The sequence below is a fragment of the Eurosta solidaginis genome, chromosome 1 (assembly GCF_040869045.1).
Source record: "Eurosta solidaginis isolate ZX-2024a chromosome 1, ASM4086904v1, whole genome shotgun sequence".
NCBI lineage: Eukaryota > Metazoa > Arthropoda > Insecta > Diptera > Tephritidae > Eurosta > Eurosta solidaginis.
The window spans coordinates 124,882,518-124,908,396 of NC_090319.1; the positions used below are offsets into that span (position 1 = coordinate 124,882,518).

The 25,879-nt window shown below is 37.9% G+C and overlaps 1 protein-coding gene across 15 annotated transcripts in view; it reads left to right on the forward strand.

The window, feature by feature from the left end:
* Positions 1–25,879, forward strand: part of Mvl (Malvolio) — a 1,196,163-nt gene that overhangs the window by 1,061,698 nt on the left and 108,586 nt on the right. For 8 of the 15 annotated variants that reach the window (XM_067759805.1, XM_067759806.1, XM_067759808.1 and 5 more), the window contains one exon: positions 3,113–9,987. The exons of 4 other annotated variants lie outside the window; for them this stretch is intronic. In XM_067759805.1, coding sequence (XP_067615906.1) covers positions 3,113–3,479 — 367 coding nt within the window. In that variant the 3' untranslated portion in view covers positions 3,480–9,987. Of the gene's footprint in view, positions 1–502; positions 10,771–25,879 lie in introns of those variants that run through there. 3 more of the 15 variants (XM_067759816.1, XM_067759813.1, XM_067759814.1) reach the window with 3 other exon arrangements.

The window sequence follows — 25,879 nt, forward strand, 5'->3', positions numbered from 1 at the left end:
TTTGAAATTCAAATACTCAATTAACTACTCTTTTTCTAATTTTATTGGGTTTAATTTTTAACTTAATTGAACAATGCGTCTAAAATCTCAAAATTGTTTTGAAACCAAACACTAAACGTTTAATAATCTTAAAATCGAAACTTGTTTATTCTTCTGGTTTTAAAACGAAATCTAAAAGATTAAAAAGTCTAAAAAATAGAAACTTGTATAAATTTCGGGTTAACTAAGAAACCACATGAGTTTAAGTTTATTGCTAAAAATTAAAAATTTTCTTTTGTGAAAAGTGCTTCAAATAATTTTTTCTTATTCGAAACGTTTTGTTATACATATAAGGTGTTATGATATGTACGTTACACACATTTGATAGCTCAGTAGGTATCGCAAGCTATACGGCACTTCGGTTCAAAACCAGTCCACCGCCCACTAGATTTTTATTTTTTTTAAATTGCAATAGATTTCTCTAGTTTAAAATTGAAACCCACTTCTATGCATTCATTTTCAGGAAGACCGATTTAATCTCAACTTTAAACCCAATTTTGTGTGGTCATATATAGGAGTTTCCACCAAATTCCACCCCTCTGAGCTAATAAACAAATTCTATCTTGCACTATTCAAAAACGTTTACATGCGCTCAAGTAAGTCTACTCCATTATAATTTAACAATTTTTTGCATTTGGAGATTGTGGCGAAGACTTAAGCTTAGCTCAAAGTTGATAACAAGATAATTTGAAATACCTGCAAATTTTTTTTATGAAATCGCTCTTCTCTTACAAACATTAAATTAAGCTGCGAAAATTTGATGTACTTTTCCCATAATTCCAACCAAATTTCAAGGTCTTTGGAAGAATGTAAGGCTCACAGCAAATATCTAAAAGAAACGATGTCGCGACCATTACTAGCAAAGGGAAAAAAGTTTAATAACATAATAACATAAACAATAGTTTTTGCAAATTTAATTCTTTGCATATGTTGACACGTACACAACATCTAAGTTTTATAATGTTAAAGTTTCATTAAGAATGGTTAAGTCGTTTAATATATTTCTAACGTGTTATGCGTGTCGCGACCGTAATATTTGGTACATTTTCTTTGAAACCGCAGGCAACTTACGTAAACCTGACATTTTTTTTAGTCAAGCGGGAAATGGGACAGATCAACTTTACCAAGTCCATATATTTTAGTTGGACCTTGATGACCTAAACGCACTTTGCATCAATATTGGTATCACACGAAAGGAGCTGTTCAGACTATCACGATAGGTTGCATTTCGTTTGTATACAACAACTGGTTATAGAGATATCGCCTAATATACTAAGCATGTCGTACCGTAACATTTTAAAATGCTTATAAATCAGAAAAGGTTAAGAAGTGTTTTTCTTTGATTGCATTATTAATAGAGATGTAATTTTATATTTAGATATGGTAAGATGGCCGTAGTGATTTTACTGGTAAAATTGTACAGTGTGTGGTATGGAAATGAGTTCCACATAAATTGTGGAAGTTATAATGTCGCGACCGTAACACTACTAGTTAATTTATAAAATTAATATTTATCTTATTACTTCTTGAAATTTTTTTGCATATACTGCTTCAGTGATAACTTTGAAATTTTTTTAATATTATGAAAATTGTACACAAAAGCGTCGCGATCGTAACAAAGAAAACTCCCATGTGCTGTACAAAAAAAAAGTTTAAAAATAATCAAGTACTTCCTTTATATAAATGAACCAAAAGAAACGAAAAATTTCTCACATATTGTGTTTTGTTGATTTTACTTAAACAAAGCCATAATCTTGTTGAATTAAGATATTCAAATTTTGACATAACCATGGTAAATATTTTCATTAGGAACAAAAACTTAAAGATGGAGCGCACATTGCCGGAATTTTGTAAAGATTATATCAACAGCCTATATATTACACTCCACCGAATGTGTGTTCCAATTTTACGGACTCTAGGTTTTAGGGAAGTTACTCAAAAATGGATTGTAAGGTTCTCCAATTTTGTATGGAAATTGGCGGAAAAATATCAAACGATTGTAATATAAAGGAAGTGAAAAGTTTCTGATTTAGGCACAATCTTTTCACCGTGTATTGAAAGGTGAAAGCAGTAAATAAGGAAGGAAAAAGTTTCACATTTAAGTAAACATTTTTCACCGTGTATTGGAAACAGAAAATTATGTGCCTAAATCTGAAACTTTTATCTTCCTTTATGTAGAGTTAGTAGTTTTTTGTGATTTCTATTTTTAGAGATTCTGAACATTAAACACACACTTTTGTATTACCACCATGTGCAGAAATTATTTCCCATTTCACCAGCATCAAAAGGTCGATTTGAGTGAAAAGTGGAGTTAGCAGCTTTTAACACTTCGTCGATGTGCAAGCCTATATCAAATTCTGAAAAGCTGCTAACTCCCACACTGCCGTCCATAGCAAAAAGGAAGTTCATTTTACGAATATTGATGCCAATATATTACTGCGTTTCAATTTACTCATTAATTAAAAAGTTAATAGTGAAAAATTCAAATTTAAAGATAAAAAAGATTTAAAATTAGTGTTATATTTTGAATATTTTAAATTTCCCATCCAAAAAGCAGTAAATAAATTTTTCAAAGTAAGAAGCATAAAATTTGGTTATACATCGAAATACTACATTTGACCATATAAATAACTCTGTAATAAAATTTAACAGTAAAAAATATTTCAAAGCAAATAAAAAGAAAATAATAAAATTTTTTAGCACCTCGTTTATATAAATGGACAAAACTAACCGAAAAAGTTGTCCTTATATTCTTCCTGCTGAACTTTGATTTTAAAATTTTTACACAGAAATTGTAAAAATATTTATGAGAAATAAAAAAAAAGTGGAGCGCACCTTACTTGGATTGGAAAGTTGGCAGGAAAGGAGTCAACTTATTAATATAGTCAATTAAGTGCGCCCACCTTTATATTTTCATTTCTCATAAATAATTTAACAATTTCTATGTGCATATTTTTAAATCAAAGTTCAGCAAGAATATGCCTTTGTATAAGCACACATTTTTCGCTGATTTCTGTCCATTTATATAAAGGAAGTGCATAACATTTTTTTAATTTCTACTTTTTTGTTCTAGGTGGAAAGGAGTAGTGCCTTATTTATTACAAGGTGAAAAGCATGTATCCCAATCTTGCATTGCTACAAGTGAGTATGTGGCTTGCTTACTCGAAAAATTTTTGCTTTCAACTCATACTTACACTTGCATTAGTTTAAATATACGTAGAAGCTCATGTTTGAAATTCTACACATACACCCTTACGAATGCATTAAGAAGCTTGAAAAATGTCATAGCAGTAAGATATAAATATGGAAAGCTATTATTCGCTGTTGTTTTGTGGTTGCAGCAATATCTTGGTTCATTTACACTTCTTCGTTTCCTCGGCACAACCTTTTTGGGTTTCTTCAAATCGGGGACTTGGATTTGCTTGTTTAGGTTAGGTTAGGTTCAAGTGGCTGCCGTCCACATTGGAGCGGCACACTTAGGCCTTTATAGGCCCATTGTGAAACCACACGGATTTGTTCCTACTCACCTAATCAAACCACTTCGTTGAGTTTATGAAGCTAACTAAGCGTCGTGTATTGACCTCAGCTATATCAGTCAGATCTACGAGAAACATCTTGCCCATAAAACGTTGCCTTCTTCTACCGAGCGCTGGATATTCACAGAGTAGATGCCTAACAGTTTCAGGTTCTTCTTCGTTGCCGCAGCTTCTACAATAATCATTAAATCAAGCGCCAATCCTTCCCGCATGCGGTCCAATACCAACATGACCCGTAAGAAGACCTACAACTAAGGAAATATCCCTCTTAGGGAGGGTGAGAAGCTCTCGTGATCTCTTCTCATTCCATTCCGGCCATGTGAGTTATGCCGTGTGGCATCTATCATGATGCTTCCACCTGGCTCCCGCTTCCATCAGTAGAGCCTCCTTTATCCTGAGCTTGCAGGTGGAGAGCGGCATGCCCAACCTCTTCCAGGATGGCGAAAGTTGAAGGGAGGTACCCTTTCTTGCAAGCTCATGAGTAAACTGTTCAGCCAACACGTTAAGTGATCTGTGACAGCCTACTACAGTTTCAGAATTAGCTGTGACAGAATCAATGGCTTTCAGTGCTGCTTGACTGTCTGAGAAAATATAAATGTGCTTCTGAGAGACTGCCTTCTCCCTAAGGCAGTCCACAGCGTTTTGTATGGCCGCAAGCTCGGCCTGAAATACGCTACAGTGATTCGGAAGGCGAAACGATCTTTGTATCTCCAATCTTTCCCAATAGACACCCCCTCCGACCCTGTTATCCAGTTTAGATCCATCTGTGTAGATCTGAATGCTGGTAGTGGGCCAATCAGGGTCATTCACCCACTGTACCCTCTCAGGGATTAATATCTCGTATCCCTTGTTGGTATGTGGTTTGCAGAAATCTGTCCATTCTGGTATGCAGAATCTGTCGAGAATTTCAGTATGTTTGCAGTACGACCATGTGGTCAGTTTCCTCAGCCTGATAGCTGCACATGCTGAATATTTAATGCCTACTATATCTATGGGTAGTAGGTTCAGTATTACATTCATAGCCTCCGTTGGCGTTGTGCGGATGGCTCCGCTTATGCATAGTAGTGCAGATCTTTGCACCTTTTGAAGAGCAAGAACCGTCGAGGATTTATTCAGGGCGGGCCACCACGCCACCCCGTATAGCAATATTGGCCTAACTATGGCCGTGTATATCCAATGTACTATCATAGGGGACGTACCCCATTTCCGTCCAATTGCCCCTTTACATGTGTAGAGGGCAACCGTGGCCTTACGGACACGTCCCGTGGTGTTTTGTGTCCAGTTCAATTTCTTATCACGTGTGAGCCCTAGATAGTTGGCGGACTCACTTAACTTAAGCACTGTGTTTGCCAGCACTGAAGTTGAGAGACGTGGTATCTTATACCTCCTCGTAAAGAGCACCAGCTCCGTTTTATTTGGGTTCACGCCCAGACCATTATCAACGGTCCATGCTTCGACCCTTCTTAATTCCACCTGCATCATATCGCAGAGAGTTTGTGGAAACTTCCCACTTATCACCAAGGCAAGGTCGTCAGCATATGCTATAGCTTTACAGCACCTCCACTCCTCTATGTCCCTTAGCAGCTGATTCACCGCCAAGACCCACAGCAGAGGGGATTGGACTCCACCTTGAAGGGTTCCCCTACTGACGAACCTGCTCACCGATGCCCATGCTAGTTCTACCTGTACTACCCTGCATAGCAGCAATTGGTGCACAAGACCCACCAGCTGAGATTCGATGCCCAGATCAGTCGGATTTAATGTTATTGAACGCTCCTTCTATGTCTAGGAAGGCTGCCAGGCAGTATTCCTTGAAGGAGAACGATCTCTCTATGCACGATGTAATTTCGTGCAATGCCGTTTCCGTTGATTTACCCTTCATATAGGCGTGTTGTGCTTCAGAGAGTTGGTCATTCACTGCCTCCCTGATATACGTTTCCATCAGCCTCTCCATTACCTTTAGTTGAAACGAAGATGGACTGATGGGTCTGAAGTCCTTAGGCTTCGCGTGCCATGCACTGCCTGCCTTGGGAATAAATACCACTTTAGATATTTTCCATATACTTGGGAGGTGGTTTAGTGCCACGACACCTCCTATTATAGCATATAGCCAGCTAGTGCTACATTCCAGTGACTGTTGCAGTTGTATAGTTGTAACTCCGTCCGGCCCTGGAGTTTTGAATGGTTCAAAAGATAGGATGGCCCAAGATATCTTATCTCTTGTAATTAGGTTGTGCAGTATAGGTTGCACTGTTGCTTGTGTCAAGCTTTGTGTATTCCCTGGTTCGTTCCTAGCTGCACTTGGAAAGTGTGTATCCAGCAGTAGATCCAGGGTTTCCTCCCCAGTTTCGGCCCACGAACCATCAGGCCTTTGCAAGCATCCTGGGGCCGTATTAGCCGATCTGGAAAGTACTTTCCTGAGTCTACCCCCTTCAGACACTGTTTCCATGCTGCTACAGAAATCTCGCCAGAAGGATCTTTTGGCTTTCCTTAGCTCAAACTTATAGTTTCTAAGATGTTCTTTGTATACTTCCCAATGCTGCTCATCGTCAGAGGCTTTAGCTGCATTGAAAGTGTCCTACTTAACCTGCGAAGGTTCTCGATTTGTGAATTCCACCATGGTGACTTCTTTTTACCCCTTTGAATTCTCTTGGGACAGACTTTATCTAGTGCCTTGCGGCATGCCCCCGTGAAGTTATTTACCAGTCTTTCCAGTTCTGGTATGCTACCTGGTGTTTCGGGTACGCTCTCAAGTGGCAATATCTTAACTATTTCCCTATTGTATTCTTGCCAATATGAATTTGTAATATTTCTGGTGGCAGCGCTCTGCTTTCTCACCAAGCCTAAGTCGAATTTGATGTAACGATGGTCAGAGAATGAGTGGTCTTTAAGGACCCTCCAGTCTCTGACCAACTCTTCCGCATCTTCTGAGACTAAGGTGACATCGAGAACTTCCTTTCTTATTTTTGTAATAAAGGTTGGTTAAGTTCCCCTATTGCTTATGGTTAGTCTAGAGTTTAGGATGAAATCAAAAAGTAACTCACCCCCTTCGTTTTCGTCATTACTCCCCCAGGTGGAGTGGTGCGCCTTTACATCTCCTCCCAGTATCAGTGCACCTGATGTAGCTTCCACCAGCTTCCTCACGGTCGATGTCGGCACCGTCTTCTCATGGGCTGGATAAATTGATGATAGCCAGATTTGACCCATACTCAGCCTCAGGCTGATCGTTGTTGTGTCTTCATCACTAAATTGAGGAAGAAACAAAACAATAAACTAGGTACTAACAAGTATACACGATCTTGGCTTTTCCGAGGTGCCACAACTTACCAGTGTGTAGCCGGTGGACTTGAGTCCGCAAACGTTTTGTCCTACCACCTACGACTTCTAGATCAGGACAATATATGCTGCCCCTTTAGATATCAGTCGGAGCAGCAGTGCAGCGGGAGCTGCCTTAATATGGTGCAGGTTTATCTGGAGGACCCGCACCAATATGGCACACTTTCTTTCCCTCCTTGAGCGTAGGGTTAGCCGCATCCTCCATCATCAGCTCCTCCTCCGTGACGGTATGTCCTTGAAATCCACCGCCCTGAGGTTCGCTCCAGGGTAGACTTCACCTACAGACTCTACCGCCTTTTTGTATATGGCTGCGCACCTCTCGTCTCCGCATGCCACGACTTTGATACTACCCTGGAACCACCCTGCATCCTTGCATACCAGCGGCGGTCCAGGATTGCGCGTAAGAACGTCCAGGGTGATATTCGACAGCTCTATTTTCACCCATTTCCATTTGTCTTTCTTTATTGCGCCGTCTTCCTAATTGTCGTCAAGGATCCCTAGCTGGATTTTGTCCTTGACCACTTCTGCAAAAGAGCGTCCATGCACCTTCGGCCTCTTTGGTTTGGTAGGCACTACTTCCTCCGACCTTGCCCTTTTGGCTGCCACTTGTGGCCCCCTTTCTTCTGCCAGACGAAAGTCGGGTATCACCTCTTTCGCCCATTGAATCTCTGCCAGTATTTCTCCTACGCTGTCGCTTTCCACTCTACTCTTGAGGTCTGGCATACGTGCGTATTTGGTTAGGATCCTTGCAGCAGCTCTCCTGTGCTTGTATCCAACTTCACTGGGATTTGGCCGCTTACTAGGCTTCGTGAAGGCCGTGGGTGTCGGGGGTGGACCACGCGGGGCCTGCGCACCAGCTTCAACCGAGGCTGCATTCTGCATACCTGCTGCGTCTGTGTTAGTGCCAGGAGTATCCCGGAGAACACCCCTTTGCCCTGGCTCACTGCCTAAAGTTTTGTTGGGGAGAGAGTTCTTACCCGGCATCGCCACTGGTCTTGAACCATCCCCTTTTTTAGCCATATTCTGGCGGTTAGAATGACCCTGCATCGCACTGGTCACCGTTGTGGTGGGCAGAAGCCCTCCCGGCCTTTGAAGAGCGCAGGTCTCTTTTTGGTTTTGTGTCTTCTTATAACTTCCTTTCATGTTCCCACGAGTGGCGGAGAAAAGGAACGTCCACCCGGGCAGAGATCTGCAATACCCGGGTAAGGTCTTCATACAACCTGGTGCGACCTTGTGCCAGGAGGGCTCCGTTCGCGACTGGGCTATTTAGGGGCCCTAGCCTGGCTGATCCTCGGCACGGAAACGCATAACGCCTTGATCCAGCCCCCGAGAAGGAAAGGAAACAGGAAAGAAGGAAAGAGAGAGAAAAAATAAAGGAAAGATAGAGAAAGATACCCCAGAAACCAGGCATACAGCCCTGATTCCTGATCTTAGCTGGACCTCGTCCTGACATCGCACAGGCTCAATACTGTAGTGTCCATTTACAGTCGGCACCCTCGTGGAGGGTTCAGTTGGGGATTTACGCCAACCTTCGCTTGCTTCACGAAATGTGAACCATACTTGAGCTTGTATTTTATCACCCCGCTTCAAAACGTAAATGGAATATAGGTCGGCTAGGATATCATACGCTGATGTTTTTGTGGTAGCAGAAAAACCTTTATTCGGTCCAACTTGTTCGTTCCAAGCCGCTACTTCCTTCGTTTGCTTTAAAACGGGGACTTTAATTTACTCTTTTAAAGATATGTATGTTAACCATACTTGTATTTTATAAAATGAAACAGCTTACGCAGTGTACATATGTATAAAAGTTAACGTAAGTGAATGAGGCTTCACTATCTCTGTATACTAGATTTCAAAACATGTTATTTTCTCGTGGGTACTCTAATTGCCGCAACCGCTATATTTTGTGAATATTCTTCTCATTGCACCATGTTTTTCCCATTAGTTTGGCGCAATCGAGCTCTTCTATACGAAGACCATTCAAAGATTTTACTCGGCTCAATTCTACGTAGGCCTGGCCTTTGGCGAAAAGTACAGACCCTAGCTACACCACTGCGTTATCCACCGTACACCCTTGCGTTTTGTGAACTTTGCAAGCACAACACTATATAATAATCGATCGCAAGCGAAACTTTTTGTAATATGTTTTATACTGTCATCGGCCTCTGAATTCAGATTGAAACATCAAGTCCCTAACTCATCAAAAAATAACTTATAAGCCGGTTTCAAATTTTCAAATTCTCATCTAATTATTTCGATCCGAGCGCCACCTAACGGATTTTTTTCTTGTGTCCCTTTGTCACCATGTCTTAACGCATCTGTGAAGTTTGTAGCTCAATGAGAAGTTACTTAAAAATTTATCTCAAAATTCTAAATTTCCAAATCCTTATCCAATTATTGCAAGATTTGTATTGAATATGCGGAAAAACATTCAACCGACTTAATATAAAGGAAAAATAAAGAAGCAGTGTTAGTGAAACCGTTCTCTGAAAAAAAAAAATAATAAAAAAGGCAGTAAATCTGATTATAATGCTTTAAGATTTTCAGACTCCGAAAGGAATTATGTACGAGAGTTACATCATAATGGCTCTCCATAATGTCATTCAAAAGTTAAATATTCATTCATTTCTATTGTGTACCTACCAAATTAAAGTATTTATTTAGTTAAAACAAACGTACAATTTGTACTACACATATCTCTGATCTCACTTATTACACTTACTTCCTTTTTGCTGCGGACAGCAGAACATTTTCAATACATTTTAATATTTCATTCAATTGAGTTATCGCAATCTACTTTAAATTTGTTGGATGGAGTTAGCAGCTGGTACCGCGGCGGCATTAACGACATGGATAATATTTAAGCAATTTAAAACATACACATACATATTTAGCTTATAAACACTTGCAAACACATTATTTGTGTTTTTATTAAAATTACATTTCGCTTATATTTGTATACGATTTTGACTTACGAATAAGATTACAAATGTTGTAATATTAGTTGTAAATATTAACTTTTTTCCAATTGTTTCTAATAAAAAAAAAAACATTTATTGTTTAATTCTAACAGAAACATTTCAATAAATATAGCAACAAGGAATTCCCCCAAAAGAAGCCATTGCCTATGGCAATTATTGAAAAAGTGTCACATTAATAAGTGCGATTTGCTCGATAAGTACTATCAGCATTATTGCTAGAGTGCTACTTAACTGATGGAATGTTGCTGATAATCAAGCTGATAATGTGCTGTAATAGCGCAGTTAAAACTTGTATGCTGATTTTGATTTGTAATGATGGTCAATAGATTGTCAACATTTTATGCAACGAATGCTGCGACGTTCTGCTTAAACTATGCCGAAGATCGTGATGCTCTGTCATAAAAACTAGCACTGCTGCAACATCTGCAGCTAATTTAAGTGCATTTTTAATTGGAATCTGTTCAAAAAAAGTTTTTCTAATGCATTGTTGAATCTGAATTTCGTGGCTTGAAAGGAAATTACGCCGATTATTAGAGAACAGAAAGATAAAAGAAAAGTCCAAATGGCTTGGGTGCTACTGCATTTCACACAAGAAATATATATGAATTTTTTTTTAACGTTTCCACATGCTAGGAATAATAGCTATCACAGACTCAAATACAGCTATACACCAAGTTATTTAAACTGTGAATTAGACCCCTGCATGAATGCACAAAAATATGCCAAAGAATACATTCACACAAATTTTTTACAAGCGCTCATTCAATTCACTGACATGTGAACTGATGTGTATGCGTACAAATGTGAGTAGCAAAATATAGAAGTACTTGAACGGTCTCGTCTCATGCAGCACAACTACAACCGATGGCGTCAACGCATGTTTGTAGTAAAACCAAATATTATCGAAAAGTAAAGATGTTGCAGGCGCAAACTTCAGTGGAAAGCAGCGGAGCTTCACAAAATTCTAGTAGGTCATTTTCACCACACCAAAAATTTTTATAATACAATTTTTAATATAATTTAAGCACACAAAATACACTGATTGTAGTTTTAGAGTGTAAAAATGTAAATTCTGAACACATTAACTGAATAAAAAGTGTACAAATAATTATTAAATAACAAATACACACAGTGGTAGTTAACAAATTCTGCTGCGGTATGTGGTGAATGCGACCTACTAGAAGTTTTGTGAAGCTTGCTTCACATGATTTTTCGTCCCTGCAACATCTTTACTTTTCGATAATTTTTGGTACAACTTGTATATTCAGTATGTTCTTGTATATTCAGTAGTACTACTTGTATCGGAGGTATACTTGTGTACACAACTACAGTTTGGTGAATTTTAGGGAATTATAAAAATGTACACTAGTTTCCCGTGCAAAATCCATTTATTATAACAAAATAAAAGGCATAAATGTGCCATTTTAGGATTTTATTTATTTTTCATATTAATGCGTTGTCTTATGCTAGATCTTAATATCTAATTAACTAAGTAGATTTAACTTATACTATTTAACAAACAAGTTTTTTTTTAATATGATATGTTCGAAAGTTTTTTCATATTGATATGTAAAAAAATAATTTTTTCAACACATGTCTGGTTAAACCCTAGGGAACTACGCTTATCTGAAAGTAATTGCTTGGTCATTGAAAATACTCTTTCTGAAGGGGCACTACTAGCAGTAATAGCAAATACTTTTCGGCTTAGCTAGAATAACAGAGGATATTTAAGTTTGTTAAACTCCCACCACTTTAGAACATCAAAATCGTTATGCAAGATCTCGGACATATTTTCATATAGCATCAATTCTTGTTGTACTGGGTCAATACTACTAGGTATGTTTTGAGACTGCAGAAATCCGGAAAATAGGCATTATATTTCGTTTGAAAGAGAATTCTGCTGACAGTTTTCATTGTTTATCAAACTGTCTTCATTTATTAGCCTTCCAAGCAAAGTTTTCTTTGACTCCATTTTTCTCAACAGAAGTAAACTGGGACATGTTAGTCGGTGGGAACAAAAATAGAGCTATTATATGAATCATTGTTAAATTACTAAGTACAGTGCCCTTAAGCCGTAGTTTCAAATCTTGTATGCATTCTAATTCATCGTTGGTTGATTCACAATGCCGCATTAAGTAGTAAACATGTACTGGATAGCTATCGCCTTCTAACTCTTTTGAAGTTTCCTCAAATTTAGTCAGCACTTTAAGGGTATCTGTTAAGGTATTTAAGCTTATTCCACTATTCCTCCAAAATATTTCGAACATCAACCCAGTTATTTTTGAGAGACTGTAGCGTGTAGTAAACTGTATTCTCTATCTCATCGGAGAAATGATTTTAAGGGTTGTTGTCAATTGTGCATTGGCTCCAGATTTCTTGAAATACCTGACGACATGAGAGAATTTTTCTAATATAGGCTGACTCGTTAAGAAATGTTTCCACGATGTTGTGCAATAAATGGGTAATAAAAAATATGTGGTTGTGATGTTGGAAAGTGGCTTTCATGTTAGGTCCTCTATCCGTAACAATAATGGCTTTATCCAAGAAGCAATCGAATTTGTCCAGAACTTCCGTGACTTTTTGAAAATTCTTTGACCTATTGTGAAAAATTTCGTGAAAAAACAATCAGGGTATTAAGCAGGGTAATCAAGTCGGACATTCTTACTAGTACAGGGCTCGGAGTCCATGGACTTAAAAGCAAGCAATTTTGGGACTAATTTTGTATTTGTAATAAAGACCCCGTTAATGATAATTAGGAATGCTTTGAAACAGTGTCTGTCCATAAATTCGAAGTGAGTCCAAGAAATCCGCTACTTAGTAACTAAAGGTTCTTATATCTTCGTAGGTAATTTGGTACAGCTTGTCTATGTTTCTGGATACAGTGGTAGGATGTGGTAGCAATTTTTCGACGTCAACATTTGGCCCATACTTGGCTCCTATTGACAATATTAGCTCTGTGTATTCCTGCAGGCCTTCATCCTCAACAATTTGAAATGATCGGCAATTTTTTACAACCCATCCTGTAACAGATCGGACAACGTCCTTTCTTGCTTCGTCATCAACATCTATTCGGGACCTATTGTCAACTCAATCTGTAAAAGTTTTTTAACACTTGTGTTTGACTAAATTTGATGTGCTCTTTGTAAAGGTTAAAATGCTACTGCAGTCTTTGCAAGCTACTACTTTGTCCAAAAAGCTGCCGCCAATATCTACTTTGCCGAAAATATTCCAAACTTTGCTCTTTCCTGGAGGTAAAATGATTTTATAGTCCCCTTGACTATTTTTTCTTTTATTTCGACAAATTGGCGATTTTTTGCGGATATCGGTGAATTGGCTCATGTTAATTGGCCCAAGATATATGTATATATTTGTGTCACAACACTAGTTGTTAGAGTTTTAATTATTACTTTAATAATTTATTTTGTCAGGATTTACAGAGTTTAATATATATATATTTGATTAATTTCATTTATTTGAATAGGATACGAGACGCACACGCGTCGAGCGCTCACGAGTAACTTCAACTAACTAACTTCTTCTTCTCTTCTTCATTTGGTCAGTGATGGTTCAAATGTTCAGGATTAACTGATTGGTTGACAGCTCGGCCCTTTCTGATAAAGACATCGCCCCCGATGTCTGTAGATTGATCATGTTCGTTATCATATAAATTATCGTCGCTATCAGATAAATTATCATCGCTGAAGCCATCGAGTTCAGGTGGCATGGAACACCAGGGCTTAATTTTGTCGGCGGTATAAACTGATGTAAATTTATTTTGGCTTTGTTGCATACCATCGATGTCGGTAAGAAGGTAACGATCCTTCCCAAGAACTTTCGCTATTACATAGGGACCACGAAATTTGGGTTCGAGTTTACGTGACTCCCCTGTAGCAGATGGTTCGTTGTGTATCACCACCATATCGTTAACGTTGTAGATGGAGGGCGTTTTGTGCTTATTATCGAAGCGCTCCTTCCATTTTTGTCGCTGAGTATTGATTGAGGACATAGCATTGTCCCGTTTTTGTAATGCCGTTTCTTTATTATCATCGTCGATTACTGCGGCCAAAAGTTTATTATGAATTATGTCGTTTTTAGTTTGAAATCGAATATTAGTTCGTTGGGAGAATACCCAGTTGTCGAATTTTGTTACGAGTTGATTGGCCATTGTAGATTGCGCAATTGGTCGTCCCATTCTTTCGGATTCGAAGACGTGGTACGAAGGTAATTTAATATAACCTGATATGCACGCTCCACTTGACCGTTAGCGCGTGGAGTTCGTAAAGAAGTTTTTATGTGTATTACGTTGTTTTCGTTGCAATAGTTTACAAACTGTTTGGATGTGAACGCAGTACCACGATCCGTTACTATTCGAGCAGAGAGACCAATATAACTCGAAATCTCGTTTAATGCTTGAATGACAGGTAACGTTTTTGTACTACGGACCGGTTTTACGACAATATATTTGGTAAATGCATCACTTATTGAAAGGACGTACATATTACCGCGCTTACTCTTAACAAACGGCCCCAAGTGGTCAATATGTAAGAGTCTAAATGGTATAGGTTCGGTTGGTTCGGTGTATAACACACCTTCGGGTTTTCCTCCTTTCGTTTTGTTATAACAGCATTCTATACACGATGCTACATAATCTTTGACGTATTTTCGCATTTTCGGAAACCAGAAATGTTTGAGAATGTGTTGAATCGTTTTATCAACACCAAAATGTGCAAAGTCATCATGGCAGTATCGAGCTATACGCCAACGTACAGCTTTTGGTACCACATAAAACAGCTTGTTATCTACTCGTCGATATAATCTGTTTCGTTCAAAAGAATATTCTTTTCGTTTCGCTTGGGTGGATACAGTTTCGTCCCTTAGAACTGAAATTATTTCTCGTATGTATGGATCTTTTAGTTGCATTGTCAACAACCAATCGTCGTCAACTACGTCAACACGTTGTATTTTGTCAGCCGGGATAGGAGTACGGCTCATTGCATCGACGTGAGTCATTCGACTATCTGGTCGATGTATGATCTCGTAGTCATACTCCATCAAATGGACTAACCATCTTGAAATACGTGGTATTGGTGGCGTTTTAGCTTTCAGGCTCGAAATAGCAGAACAGTCAGTAAATATTTTAAATGACTTACCCAGTAGATAAATGCGAAAGCGTTGCAATCCTTCCACAACAGCCAATACCTCAAGCTCGTAACTATGATAGTTCGATTCAGCCGGTGTACAGTGACGGCTAAAATACATTACAGCTTGCCAAACGTCGTGATCGCGTTTCGATTGCAATAGTACTGCTGCGATTCCTATACTGCTTGCGTCGGTATGCACCTGATGTGGCTCATTGAAATCGTATAGAGCTAACACTGGTGTACTACATAATTTATTAATTAACGTGGAGAACGCGTTTTGTTGAGCTTCGCCCCATTCAAATTTTTCAGCACATGCTTTCGTTATTAGTCTTGTTAACGGACGCGAGATAAATGAATAATTTTCGACGAATTTTCTAAAAAAATCCGGTTAACCCGAGGAAGCGGCGAACTTCCGTTTGCGTGTTTGGTATTTTAAAGTTCTTAATTGCTTGTGTTTTCCGATCACTTGGTTTGATACCATCGCGTGATATTTTATGTCCGAGAAACTCGATCTCGTCTTTTAAAAAACCACATTTTTCCAATCTTAACGTTAGACCGTTTTCTTTTACGACACACAGAAAATCATCTAATTTGCGTATACCTTCTTCAACTGATTTGCTAGGTATAATCACATCGTCCTTATAAGCAATTATATTTTTCGATTTACACTGTTCGATTAATTTATTCATAGCTTCTTGAAAAACTGCCGGAGCATTAACGAGACCAAATGGCATCCGGTTATATTCGTAATGACCTTCCGTCGTCACAAACGCGGTTGGCCTTTTCGAATTTCCGTTCACCTCGATTTGGTGATAACCCATTTTAAAGTCTAATGTCGTAAAAAACTGATTACAAGATAACATCGCGAAAATTTCATCAATTATTGGCATTGGATATGGTTGTTTTTCGGTAATTTTATTTAGTTGTCGGTAGTCCACGCACATTCGGAACTCTTTATTTTTCTTTTCCACGAGCACAATAGGCGATGCGTACGGAGAATTTGATGGTAGGATTATTTCACTTTTCAACAGATTTTCGATAATCTCTTTTACGATAGGGCGATGCGCGAATGGCAGTCTATATGGTTTCATATTAATTGGCGTATCAGACAGCAATGAAATATTCATTTTAACTATACTCGTTTTACCCACTGAACTCGATTCAGCAGAGAAACATCGATCATGTTTTCGTAACATCTTATTTAATTCACCGAATTCACCAGCTGTGATGCTTAGAATTTCGTTATTGGGGTTTTCGACTACCCACATTTCTTTTCCTTTGAATACGAATGGTTTATTAGCATCATATATTACGTTAACACCGATTAGCACTGGATAATCAATCATTTCATCATCTACGACTAGCATTTCCGTCTCGGATGCGTTTCCGTCTATATTAAGCATTACATTCAGTTTGGACGTACATTTATATGACGCTCCACCGAAACCTTTTAATGTAACACAACATTCACCGATTTTTCCGATTTTATGCGCGAGTGATTTTCTTATTAACGTTCTACTGCTACCCGTATCTATAAAAGCATTTGTCTTTACACCATTTATTTCAATATTTTTAATTATAAAATAACTTTTGATTTCATTCACGGTGTTACAATTATCTTTCGGCGTTTTTACTTTGCAATTGTTTGTGGAGTGCCCCACTTTCGAACACTTTGAACACCGTTCTCGTTTTTGTGGCTCAGGACAGTTTCGCGACAAATGTCCAGCCTTATTACAATTGTAGCATATCGCTGTTTTTCTCTGATTCTCTATTTTCGTATTTGCCTTTGTCGGCTCTTCGTTTTGTTTTACATTTGCATAATTCGTGCTTTTCAAATTATTGTGCTTACAATAATTCACAATCGCTCGTAGCAATTCACTACATGTTTGATAATTATGCACAGATACACACTGCTTTAAACCGTTTTCGTTTATACCATTAATTATGTATTTTATTATTTACGTATCGTCAACTTTACCTCGGCGACCAGTCGCCAATACACGATAGTAAAATGCTTCTACACTTTCACTATTATTTTTTTCATGCTCATAAGTTCCATATGAATGGCCGCAGCATTCAAAGAACATGGAAATTCGTTTAGAAATTCGTACACAAAATGTTGACAATCTGTAAAGATTTCCGCACTGGCATCTATCCACATTTTTGCAACACCTTATAGTTTCGTTTGTATTGCATACAAAAGAATTTTAAATTCCCAACAATAAACACTACGCAGTTGGTTAACACGGTTTATAAATTGTTCTGAATTTATTATCTTTTTACACGGATCGTACGACGGTAGAATTGCAATTATATTACGAACGTCACCAAAAACTGAAATTCTCTTTCTATTTTATTCTTTGTTTACATTTGCAAATTCTTGCGACGTTATTTGTTCTTGTCTTGTTGGCATTGCACTTATTCTTATTTCGTTACTGTTCACACTCGTTTGCTGTATTGGATATGAATTTGTCGCTTCATTTCTACAACAAAAATTTTGTCCGTTACCGATTGAAATTTCGTTTGACAATCTCGTTGGTATTTCAACATGTTGTTGCGCGTTCATGTCGGTTAGCATTGTATCACTGCGCGGTAGGTTAGCGTTGACTGCGTTTGCGGCAGAGAATATTGGCTGCGGCGTTATCGTTTGCGCACCCCAATGAACGTGTCTGCTACCACTTGCGCTAGCCGTTGAATTATGAATTTTCTGCTGCTCTTGAACGTTTGGCAGAGAAAATGCGTTGTATGGAGTTGTATACGTATGAACTCCGTATGACGTTGTTGGTACACTATATGCATTCGAATTTCCATATAAACGTTGACCATATGCGTCGGTTGATGGAATTAGCATATTCGATTGCCCTTGTACGTTGGGCAGAAAAGACGAGGAGAACATAGGCGTGCTACCATAAAACGTCGGTAGAAAAACGTTTGCTTCTGTACTTCTACACGCAAATCGTGTTTCGTTTTGCAAAGGTGCCATTATCATTGCACTATTTGCCGTAGTTTCGATGCATGAATATGAAGATGCAGGCACCGTCATGCTATGTATGTACGAAGGAAATTCGACGGTAATAGTCTAGTTGAGGGGTCGACTGCTAATACACTACCAAAAATATCGAGAGAGGTGTCAAACGACGCGTCTTGATATCAGTATTAATAATCCGAAGGCGGAAAATAAAAATTTTAACGCGTTCAAAAGATATTAACAAAAAACCGAAAAAAGACCCGCGGGTACCTCCGAAACCGGGGGTCGGATCCATAGAATTTTTGCGCAGAACACCTTTCTGCGTTGGCGGCCTTCGGCCGCGCTTATACAAAATAACCCTGGGCTACGCCATGCCAAGTCCGGGTGTGTGGTATAACCGTGGCTACCGCCACGGTGATGCACAAATTTTTTTGTGGGTGCTAACACAACAACAACCACATGGAAATCGCCAACTTCAACTGCAAATATCTCCGAACAGAGATAAAATTTTTCTTTTCCGCCTTCGGATTATTGTTCCCGAGATTAATACGCGTCTTTTGACACCTCACTCGATATTTTTGAGAGCGTATTAGCAGTCGACCCTCAACTAGACTATTACCAATTCGACTTCCTGACTATTTTTGCTTACGTTTGTACTATCATTTAAAGCACTTGTGAAACGTTCCTCACTGAAATGTTCGCATAGTCTTTCCACCAGTTGCGATTTATTACTGGGGGTGGATAAACCGATGTCTCGCAATTTTCGACGTAATTGCTCAACTTTTAAATAACTGAATTTCGGCATCATGATTTATTTTATAAACCCGACCGATCGACACAACACATGAAAATTTACGTTCGTATGCGTGTTTCAGGATTTCACAATTTTTTTTCTTGGCTTTTTAACGAAGCGCGCAAGCACAAACGAATGGTGCTTAATTGTATATTACATTCGTGCGTGTATTTTTAACTTTTGTAGAGCGCGAATTCAGCTGACTTCTGAAAATTGTCACAACACTAGTTGGTAGAGTTTTAATTATTACTTTAATAATGCATTTTGTCAGGATTTACAGAGTTTAATATATATATATTTGATTAATTTCATTTATTTGATTAGGATACGAGACGCTCTCAGTGAAAACTCATCTGCCTTGCAGATGCCGTTCGTAGTCGGCATAAAATCATGTAGGTCCCGTCCGGCCAATTTGTAGGGAAAATCAAGAGCACGACGCAAATTGGAAGAGAAGCTCGGCCTTAGATCTCTTCGGAGGTTATCGCGCCTTACATTTTTTATTTTTTTTATGCATGCATGTGTATTCATTTTAGGGAAATAATGTTTTACCAAATAATCAATGACCTTCAGCCTAGAATAATTCTGTACATACACCATACAAGTTGATGGTGATTAGGGATAATGGAGCAAATATATATTTTCATGTTTTCTTAATTTTTGAAATTTTTGTATGAAAGGCGGGAAACATTGCAAATTTCTCCAGCATGGCTGATTTGTAAACTTTTATTAGCTCTTAAGGAAACATATTTAGTATTTTTATTTCTTATTAAAAAATGTTGCATTCGCCACTTAAAAATAATACTCATATTTTTTGTTACGTTTTTCATATTTTGAACGCAAACATTTAACTTTTCATAAATGCACACATCATTTTAGAGCGAAAGCAAGTAGGTACTTAGTGCTCATAGTATATTCATTGATACAACTTGTACAACGTTTATCTCATTGTGCTTCTCGATGAGACATGTGTATGTATGAATTTCTTTGGTAACGATATGAATTCGCACATATATAACGCAGACAAAATGCGGGTACTTACAACTTCTCTTTGCATACTATTACTCTTACAACTCATTGGCGTGTAGTACAATGGATATTGAGACAGTATCAGTATGTCATTGTACATTCACGTGTGAACGCATTCATGCAGGACTCTACTCTGAATGAATAATACAAGATGCCCCAGAAAATGATAGAGGGAATGCAAACGCCCTCGCTAACATTCGATATCCACTGCTCAATCAATGGCTACAAGCCATATCCCAACAAACATTTAGGTTAGAGTACGATTGGAAAACGAATCGAATTCTAATCTACTTCTCTAGTAGAATGTTATAGTTACAGCATCCTGGGAGTTTCTTCTCTATATCGAGAAAGCGTTAGAGTTCCCGTTACCTACATTAGTATTTACGATTCTTTTTTTTCCGGGAAGTGGATCAGGAACCGATCTATTCGAACAAATTCTATAAATTTTTCGATTTGCATGAAATTCGGTATATATTGCATAGATTAATATTTAATACACTTTTTGTTTTTCGGGAAATGGACTAGAACCGATTTATTTGAACAGATTGTTGACATGGTTCGATTTGCATCCAACTTGGCATATACTTTTTCCTGAAAGTGGACCGCAGTCTTGTCGAATCTATTAGAACAAACTAAAGTCATTTTATTCGGTTCGATTTGCTTGAAATTTGGTATATATATACATAAGTAGCCGTTTGCATAGATTAGTATTTACGACACTTGTTTTTTGGGGAACGGACTAGGAACCGATCTTTTGACCGATTAGTATTTACGATCCTTTTTTCCAGGAAGTAGACAATGGACCGATCTATTCAAACAAATTATATCATGGTTCGATTCCCCTGAAATTTGGTTTATAGGTGTGGTTGTGATGTTGGAAAGTGGCTTTCATGTTAGGTCCTCTATCCGTAAAAATAATGGCTTTATCCAAGAAGCAATCGAATTTGTCCAGAACTTCCGTCACTTTTTGAAAATTCTTTGATCTATTGTGAAAAATTTCGTGAAAAAACAATCAGGCTATTAAGCAGGGTATTCAGGTCGTACATTCTTACTAGTACAGGGCTCGGAGTCCATGGACTTAAAAGCAAGCAATTTTGGGACTAATTTTGTATTTGTAATAAAGACCCCGTTAATGGTAATTAGGAATGCTTTGAAACAGTGTCTGTCCATAAATTCGAAGTGAGTCCAAGAAATCCGTTACTTAGTTCCTTTAGTTCTGTTCTTATATCATCGTAGGTAATTTTGTACAGCTTGTCTATGTTTCTGGATACAGTGGTAGGATGTGGTAGCAATTTTTCGACGTCAACATTTGGCCCATACTTGGCTCCTATTGACAATATTAGCTCTGTGTATTCCTGCAGGCCTTCATCCTCGACAATTTGAAATGATCGGCAATTTTTTACAACCCATTCTGTAACAGATCGGACAACGTCCTTTCTTGCTTCGTCATCAACATCTATTCGGGACCTATTGTCAACTCAATCTGTAAAAGTTTTTTAACACTTGTGTTTGACTAAATTTGATGTGCTCTTTGTAAAGGTTAAAATGCTACTGCAGTCTTTGCAAGCTACTACTTTGTCCAAAAAGCTGCCGCCAATATCTACTTTGCCGAAAATATCCCAAACTGTGCTCTTTCCTGGAGGTAAAATGATTTTAAAGTCCCCTTGACTATTTTTTCTTTTATTTAGGAAAATTGGCGATTTTTTACGGATATCGGTGAATTGGCTCATGTTAATTGGCTCATGTTAATTGGCCCATGATATATGTATAAATTTGTGTCACAACACTAGTTGTTAGAGTTTTAATTATTACTTTAATAATTCATTTTGTCAGGATTTACAGAGTTTAATATATATATATTTGATTAATTTCATTTATTTGAATAGGATACGAGACGCACACGCGTCGAGCGCTCACGAGTAACTTCAACTAACTACTTCTTTTCTTCTTCATTTGGTCAGTGATGGGTCAAATGTTCAGGGTTACCAGATTGGTTGACAGCTCGGCCCTTTCTGACAATGACATCGCCCCCGATGTCTGTAGATTGATCATGTTCGTTATCATATAAATTATCGTCGCTATCAGATAAATTATCATCGCTGAAGCCATCGAGTTCAGGTGGCATGGAACACCAAGGCTTAATTTTGTCGTTAGTATAAACGGATGTGAATTTCTTTTGGCTTTGTTGCATACCATCGATGTCGGTAAGAAGGTAACGATCCTTCCCAAGAACTTTCGCTATTACATAGGGACCACGGAATTTGGGTTCGAGTTTACGTGACTTCCCTGTAGCAGATGGTTCGTTGTGTATCACCACCATATCGTTAACGTTGTAGATGGAGGGCGTTTTGTGCTTATTATCGAAGCGCTCCTTCCCTTTTTGTCGCTGAGTATTGATTGAGGACATAGCATTGTCCCGTTTTTGTAATGTCGTTTCTTTATTATCATCGTCGATTACTGCGGCCAAAAGTTTATTATGAATTTTGTCGTTTTATTTTGAAATCGAATATTAGTTCGTTGGGAGAATACCCAGTTGTCGAATTTTGGTGCGAGTTGATTGACCATTGTAGATTGCGCAATTGGTCGTCCCATTCTTTCGGATTCGAAGACGTGGTACGAAGGTAATTTAATATAACCTGATTTGCACGCTCCACTTGACCGTTAGCGCGTGGAGTTCGTACCGCAGTTTTTATGTGTATTACGTTGTTTTCGTTGCAATAGTTTACAAACTGTTTGGATGTGAACGCAGTACCACGATCCGTTACTATTCGAGCAGGGAGACCAAAATAACTCGAAATCTCGTTTAATGCTTGAATGACAGGTAACGTTTTTGTACTACGGACCGGTTTTACGACAATATATTTGGTAAATGCATCACTTATTGCAAGGACGTACATATTACCGCGCTTACTCTTAATAAACGGCCCCAAGTGGTTGATATATAAGAGTCTAAATGGTATAGGTTCGGTTGGTTCGGTGTATAACACACCTTCGGGTTTTCCTCCTTTCGTTTTGTTATAACAGCATTCTATACACGATGCTACATAATCTTTGACGTATTTTCGCATTTTCGGAAACCAGAAATGTTTGAGAATGCGTTGAATCGTTTTATCAACACCAAAATGTGCAAAGTCATCATGGCAGTATCGAGCTATACGCCAACGTACAGCTTTTGGTACCACATAAAGTAGCTTGTTATCTACTCGTCGATATAATCTGTTTCGTTCAAAAGAATATTCTTTTCGGAATTGTTTCGCTTGGGTGGACACAGTTTCGTCCCTTAGAACTGAAATTATTTCTCGTATGTATGGATCTTTTAGTTGCATTGTCAACAACCAATCGTCGTCAACACGTTGTATTTTGTCAGCCGAGATAGGAGTACGGCTCATTGCATCGACGTGAGTCATTCGACTACCTGGTCGATGTATGATCTCGTAGTCATACTCCATCAAACGGACTAACCATCTTGAAATACGTGGTATTGGTGGCGTTTTAGCTTTCAGGCTCGAAATAGCAGAACAGTCAGTAAATATTTTAAATGACTTACCCAGTAGATAAATGCGAAAGCGTTGCAATCCTTCCACAACAGCCAATACCTCAAGCTCGTAACTATGATAGTTCGATTCAGCCGGTGTACAGTGACGGCTAAAATACATTACAGCTTGCCAACCGTCGTGATCCCGTTTCGATTGCAATATTACTGCTGCGATTCCTATACTGCTTGCGTCGGTATGCACCTGATGTTGCATTTTGAAATCGTATAGAGCTAACACTGGTGTACTACATAATTTATTAATTAACGTGGAGAACGCGTTTTGTTGAGCTGCGGCCCATTCAAATTTTTCAGCACATGCTTTCGTTATTAGTCTTGTTAACGTACGCGAGATTAATGAATAATTTTCGACGAATTTTCTAAAAAATCCGGTTAACCCGAGGAAGCGGCGAACTTCCGTTTGCGTGTTTGGTATTTTAAAGTTCTTAATTGCTTGTGTTTTCCGATCACTTGGTTTGATACCATCGCGTGATATTTTATGTCCGAGAAACTCGATCTCGTCTTTTAAAAAACCACATTTGTACAATCTTAACGTTAGACCGTTTTCTTTTACGACACACAGAAAATCATCTAATTTGCGTATACCTTCTTCAACTGATTTGCTAGGTATAATCACATCGTCCTTATAAGCAATTATATTTTTCGATTTACACTGTTCGATTAATTTATTCATAGCTTCTTGAAAAACTGCCGGAGCATTAACGAGACCAAATGGCATCCGGTTATATTCGTAATGACCTTCCGTCGGCACAAACGCGGTTAGCTTTTTCGAATTTTCGTTCACCTCGATTTGGTGATAACCCATTTTAAAGTCTAATGTCGTAAAAAACTGATTACCAGATAACATCGCGAAAATTTCATCAATTATTGGCATTGGATATGGTTGTTTTTCGGTAATTTTATTTAGTTGTCGGTAGTCCACACACATTCGGAACTCTTTATTTTTCTTTTCCACGAGCACAATAGGCGATGCGTACGGAGAATTTGATGGTAGGATTATTTCACTTTTCAACAGATTTTCGATAATCTCTTTTACGATAGGGCGATGCGCGAATGGCAGTCTATATGGTTTCATATTAATTGGCGTATCAGACAGCAATGAAACATTCATTTTAACTATACTCGTTTTACCCACTGAACTCGACTCAGCAGAGAAACATCGATCATGTTTTCGTAACATCTTATTTAATTCACCGAATTCACCATCTGTGATGCTTAGAATTTCGTTATTGGGTTTTTCGACTACCCACATTTCTTTTCCTTTGAATACGAATGGTTTATTAGCGCATTATATTACGTTAACACCGATTAGCACTGGATAATCAATCATTTCATCATCTACGATAAGGATTTCCGTCTCGGATGCGTTTCCGTCTATATTAAGCATTACATTCAGTTTGGACGTACATTTATATGATGCTCCACCGAAACCTTTTAATGTAACACAACATTCACCGATTTTTCCGATTTTATGCGCGAGTGATTTTCTTATTAACGTTCTACTGCTACCCGTATCTATAAAAGCATTTGTCTTTACACCATTTATTTCAATATTTGTAATTATAAAATCACTTTTGATTTCATTCACGGTGTTACAATTATCTTTCGGCGTTTTTACTTTGCAATTGTTTGTGGAGTACCCCACTTTCGAACACTCCCTGCAAAAATCGTGTGACCAAAAACGTACACAGACACACGAATTTTTGACAGGGGTGACGATTTGGAATGAAAAATTCTCCAAATGAAATAGCATGTTGACAAATTTAGCTTTCCCACAATGTATCGTGCTCTCTCGCACCTATAATTTTTATAGGGATAGCAAAATACGTCATTTTTGCGTGCAAAAAAATCCGCCATTTCTAATTCAGCAGAGACAGCAAAACATTTGGCGGTCGAAAATTTTTTCAATTTTGAGAGTTTTAAATGGAATATCTCCGGAAAGATTTAAAATTAAGAGGGAGTTCTCCAGATCACATATATATATATTTTAAAGTGCGCAAACTTATAATTTAAAAGTTATTTGGTGTTAAAGTTTGCAAATGTCTATACAAATTTTATATGTGTATACGTATATATATGTGGCAGCACAGCTTTGTAATGTCATCAATAAAATATATGTATATATATATATATATATATGTGCATGTTGCTACAAAAGCGCGATTGATTTAATAAAAACATTTATAATAAGTGAAAACAATGCAAAAATGAAATGTGAAATATACAAAAATGCAATTTAAGTTTATCGTTGCCAATTTATATAGATATGTATGTGGATTAAGGTTTTGAAAAATGTGTAAATTGTAATTTAAAGTGCTATAGAAATTTGCTAAATTTGCAAACTTTAACAACAAATAACTTTTAAATTATAAGTTTGCGCACTTTAAAATGTATATATTTGTGATCGGGAGAACTCCCTCTTTCATTTGATACCAAGTTTTACCCCGAACTCGGGGGGTGCTATTCTAAAAATTTCCCAAAGTCTTTAATATACAATGATTTTTGC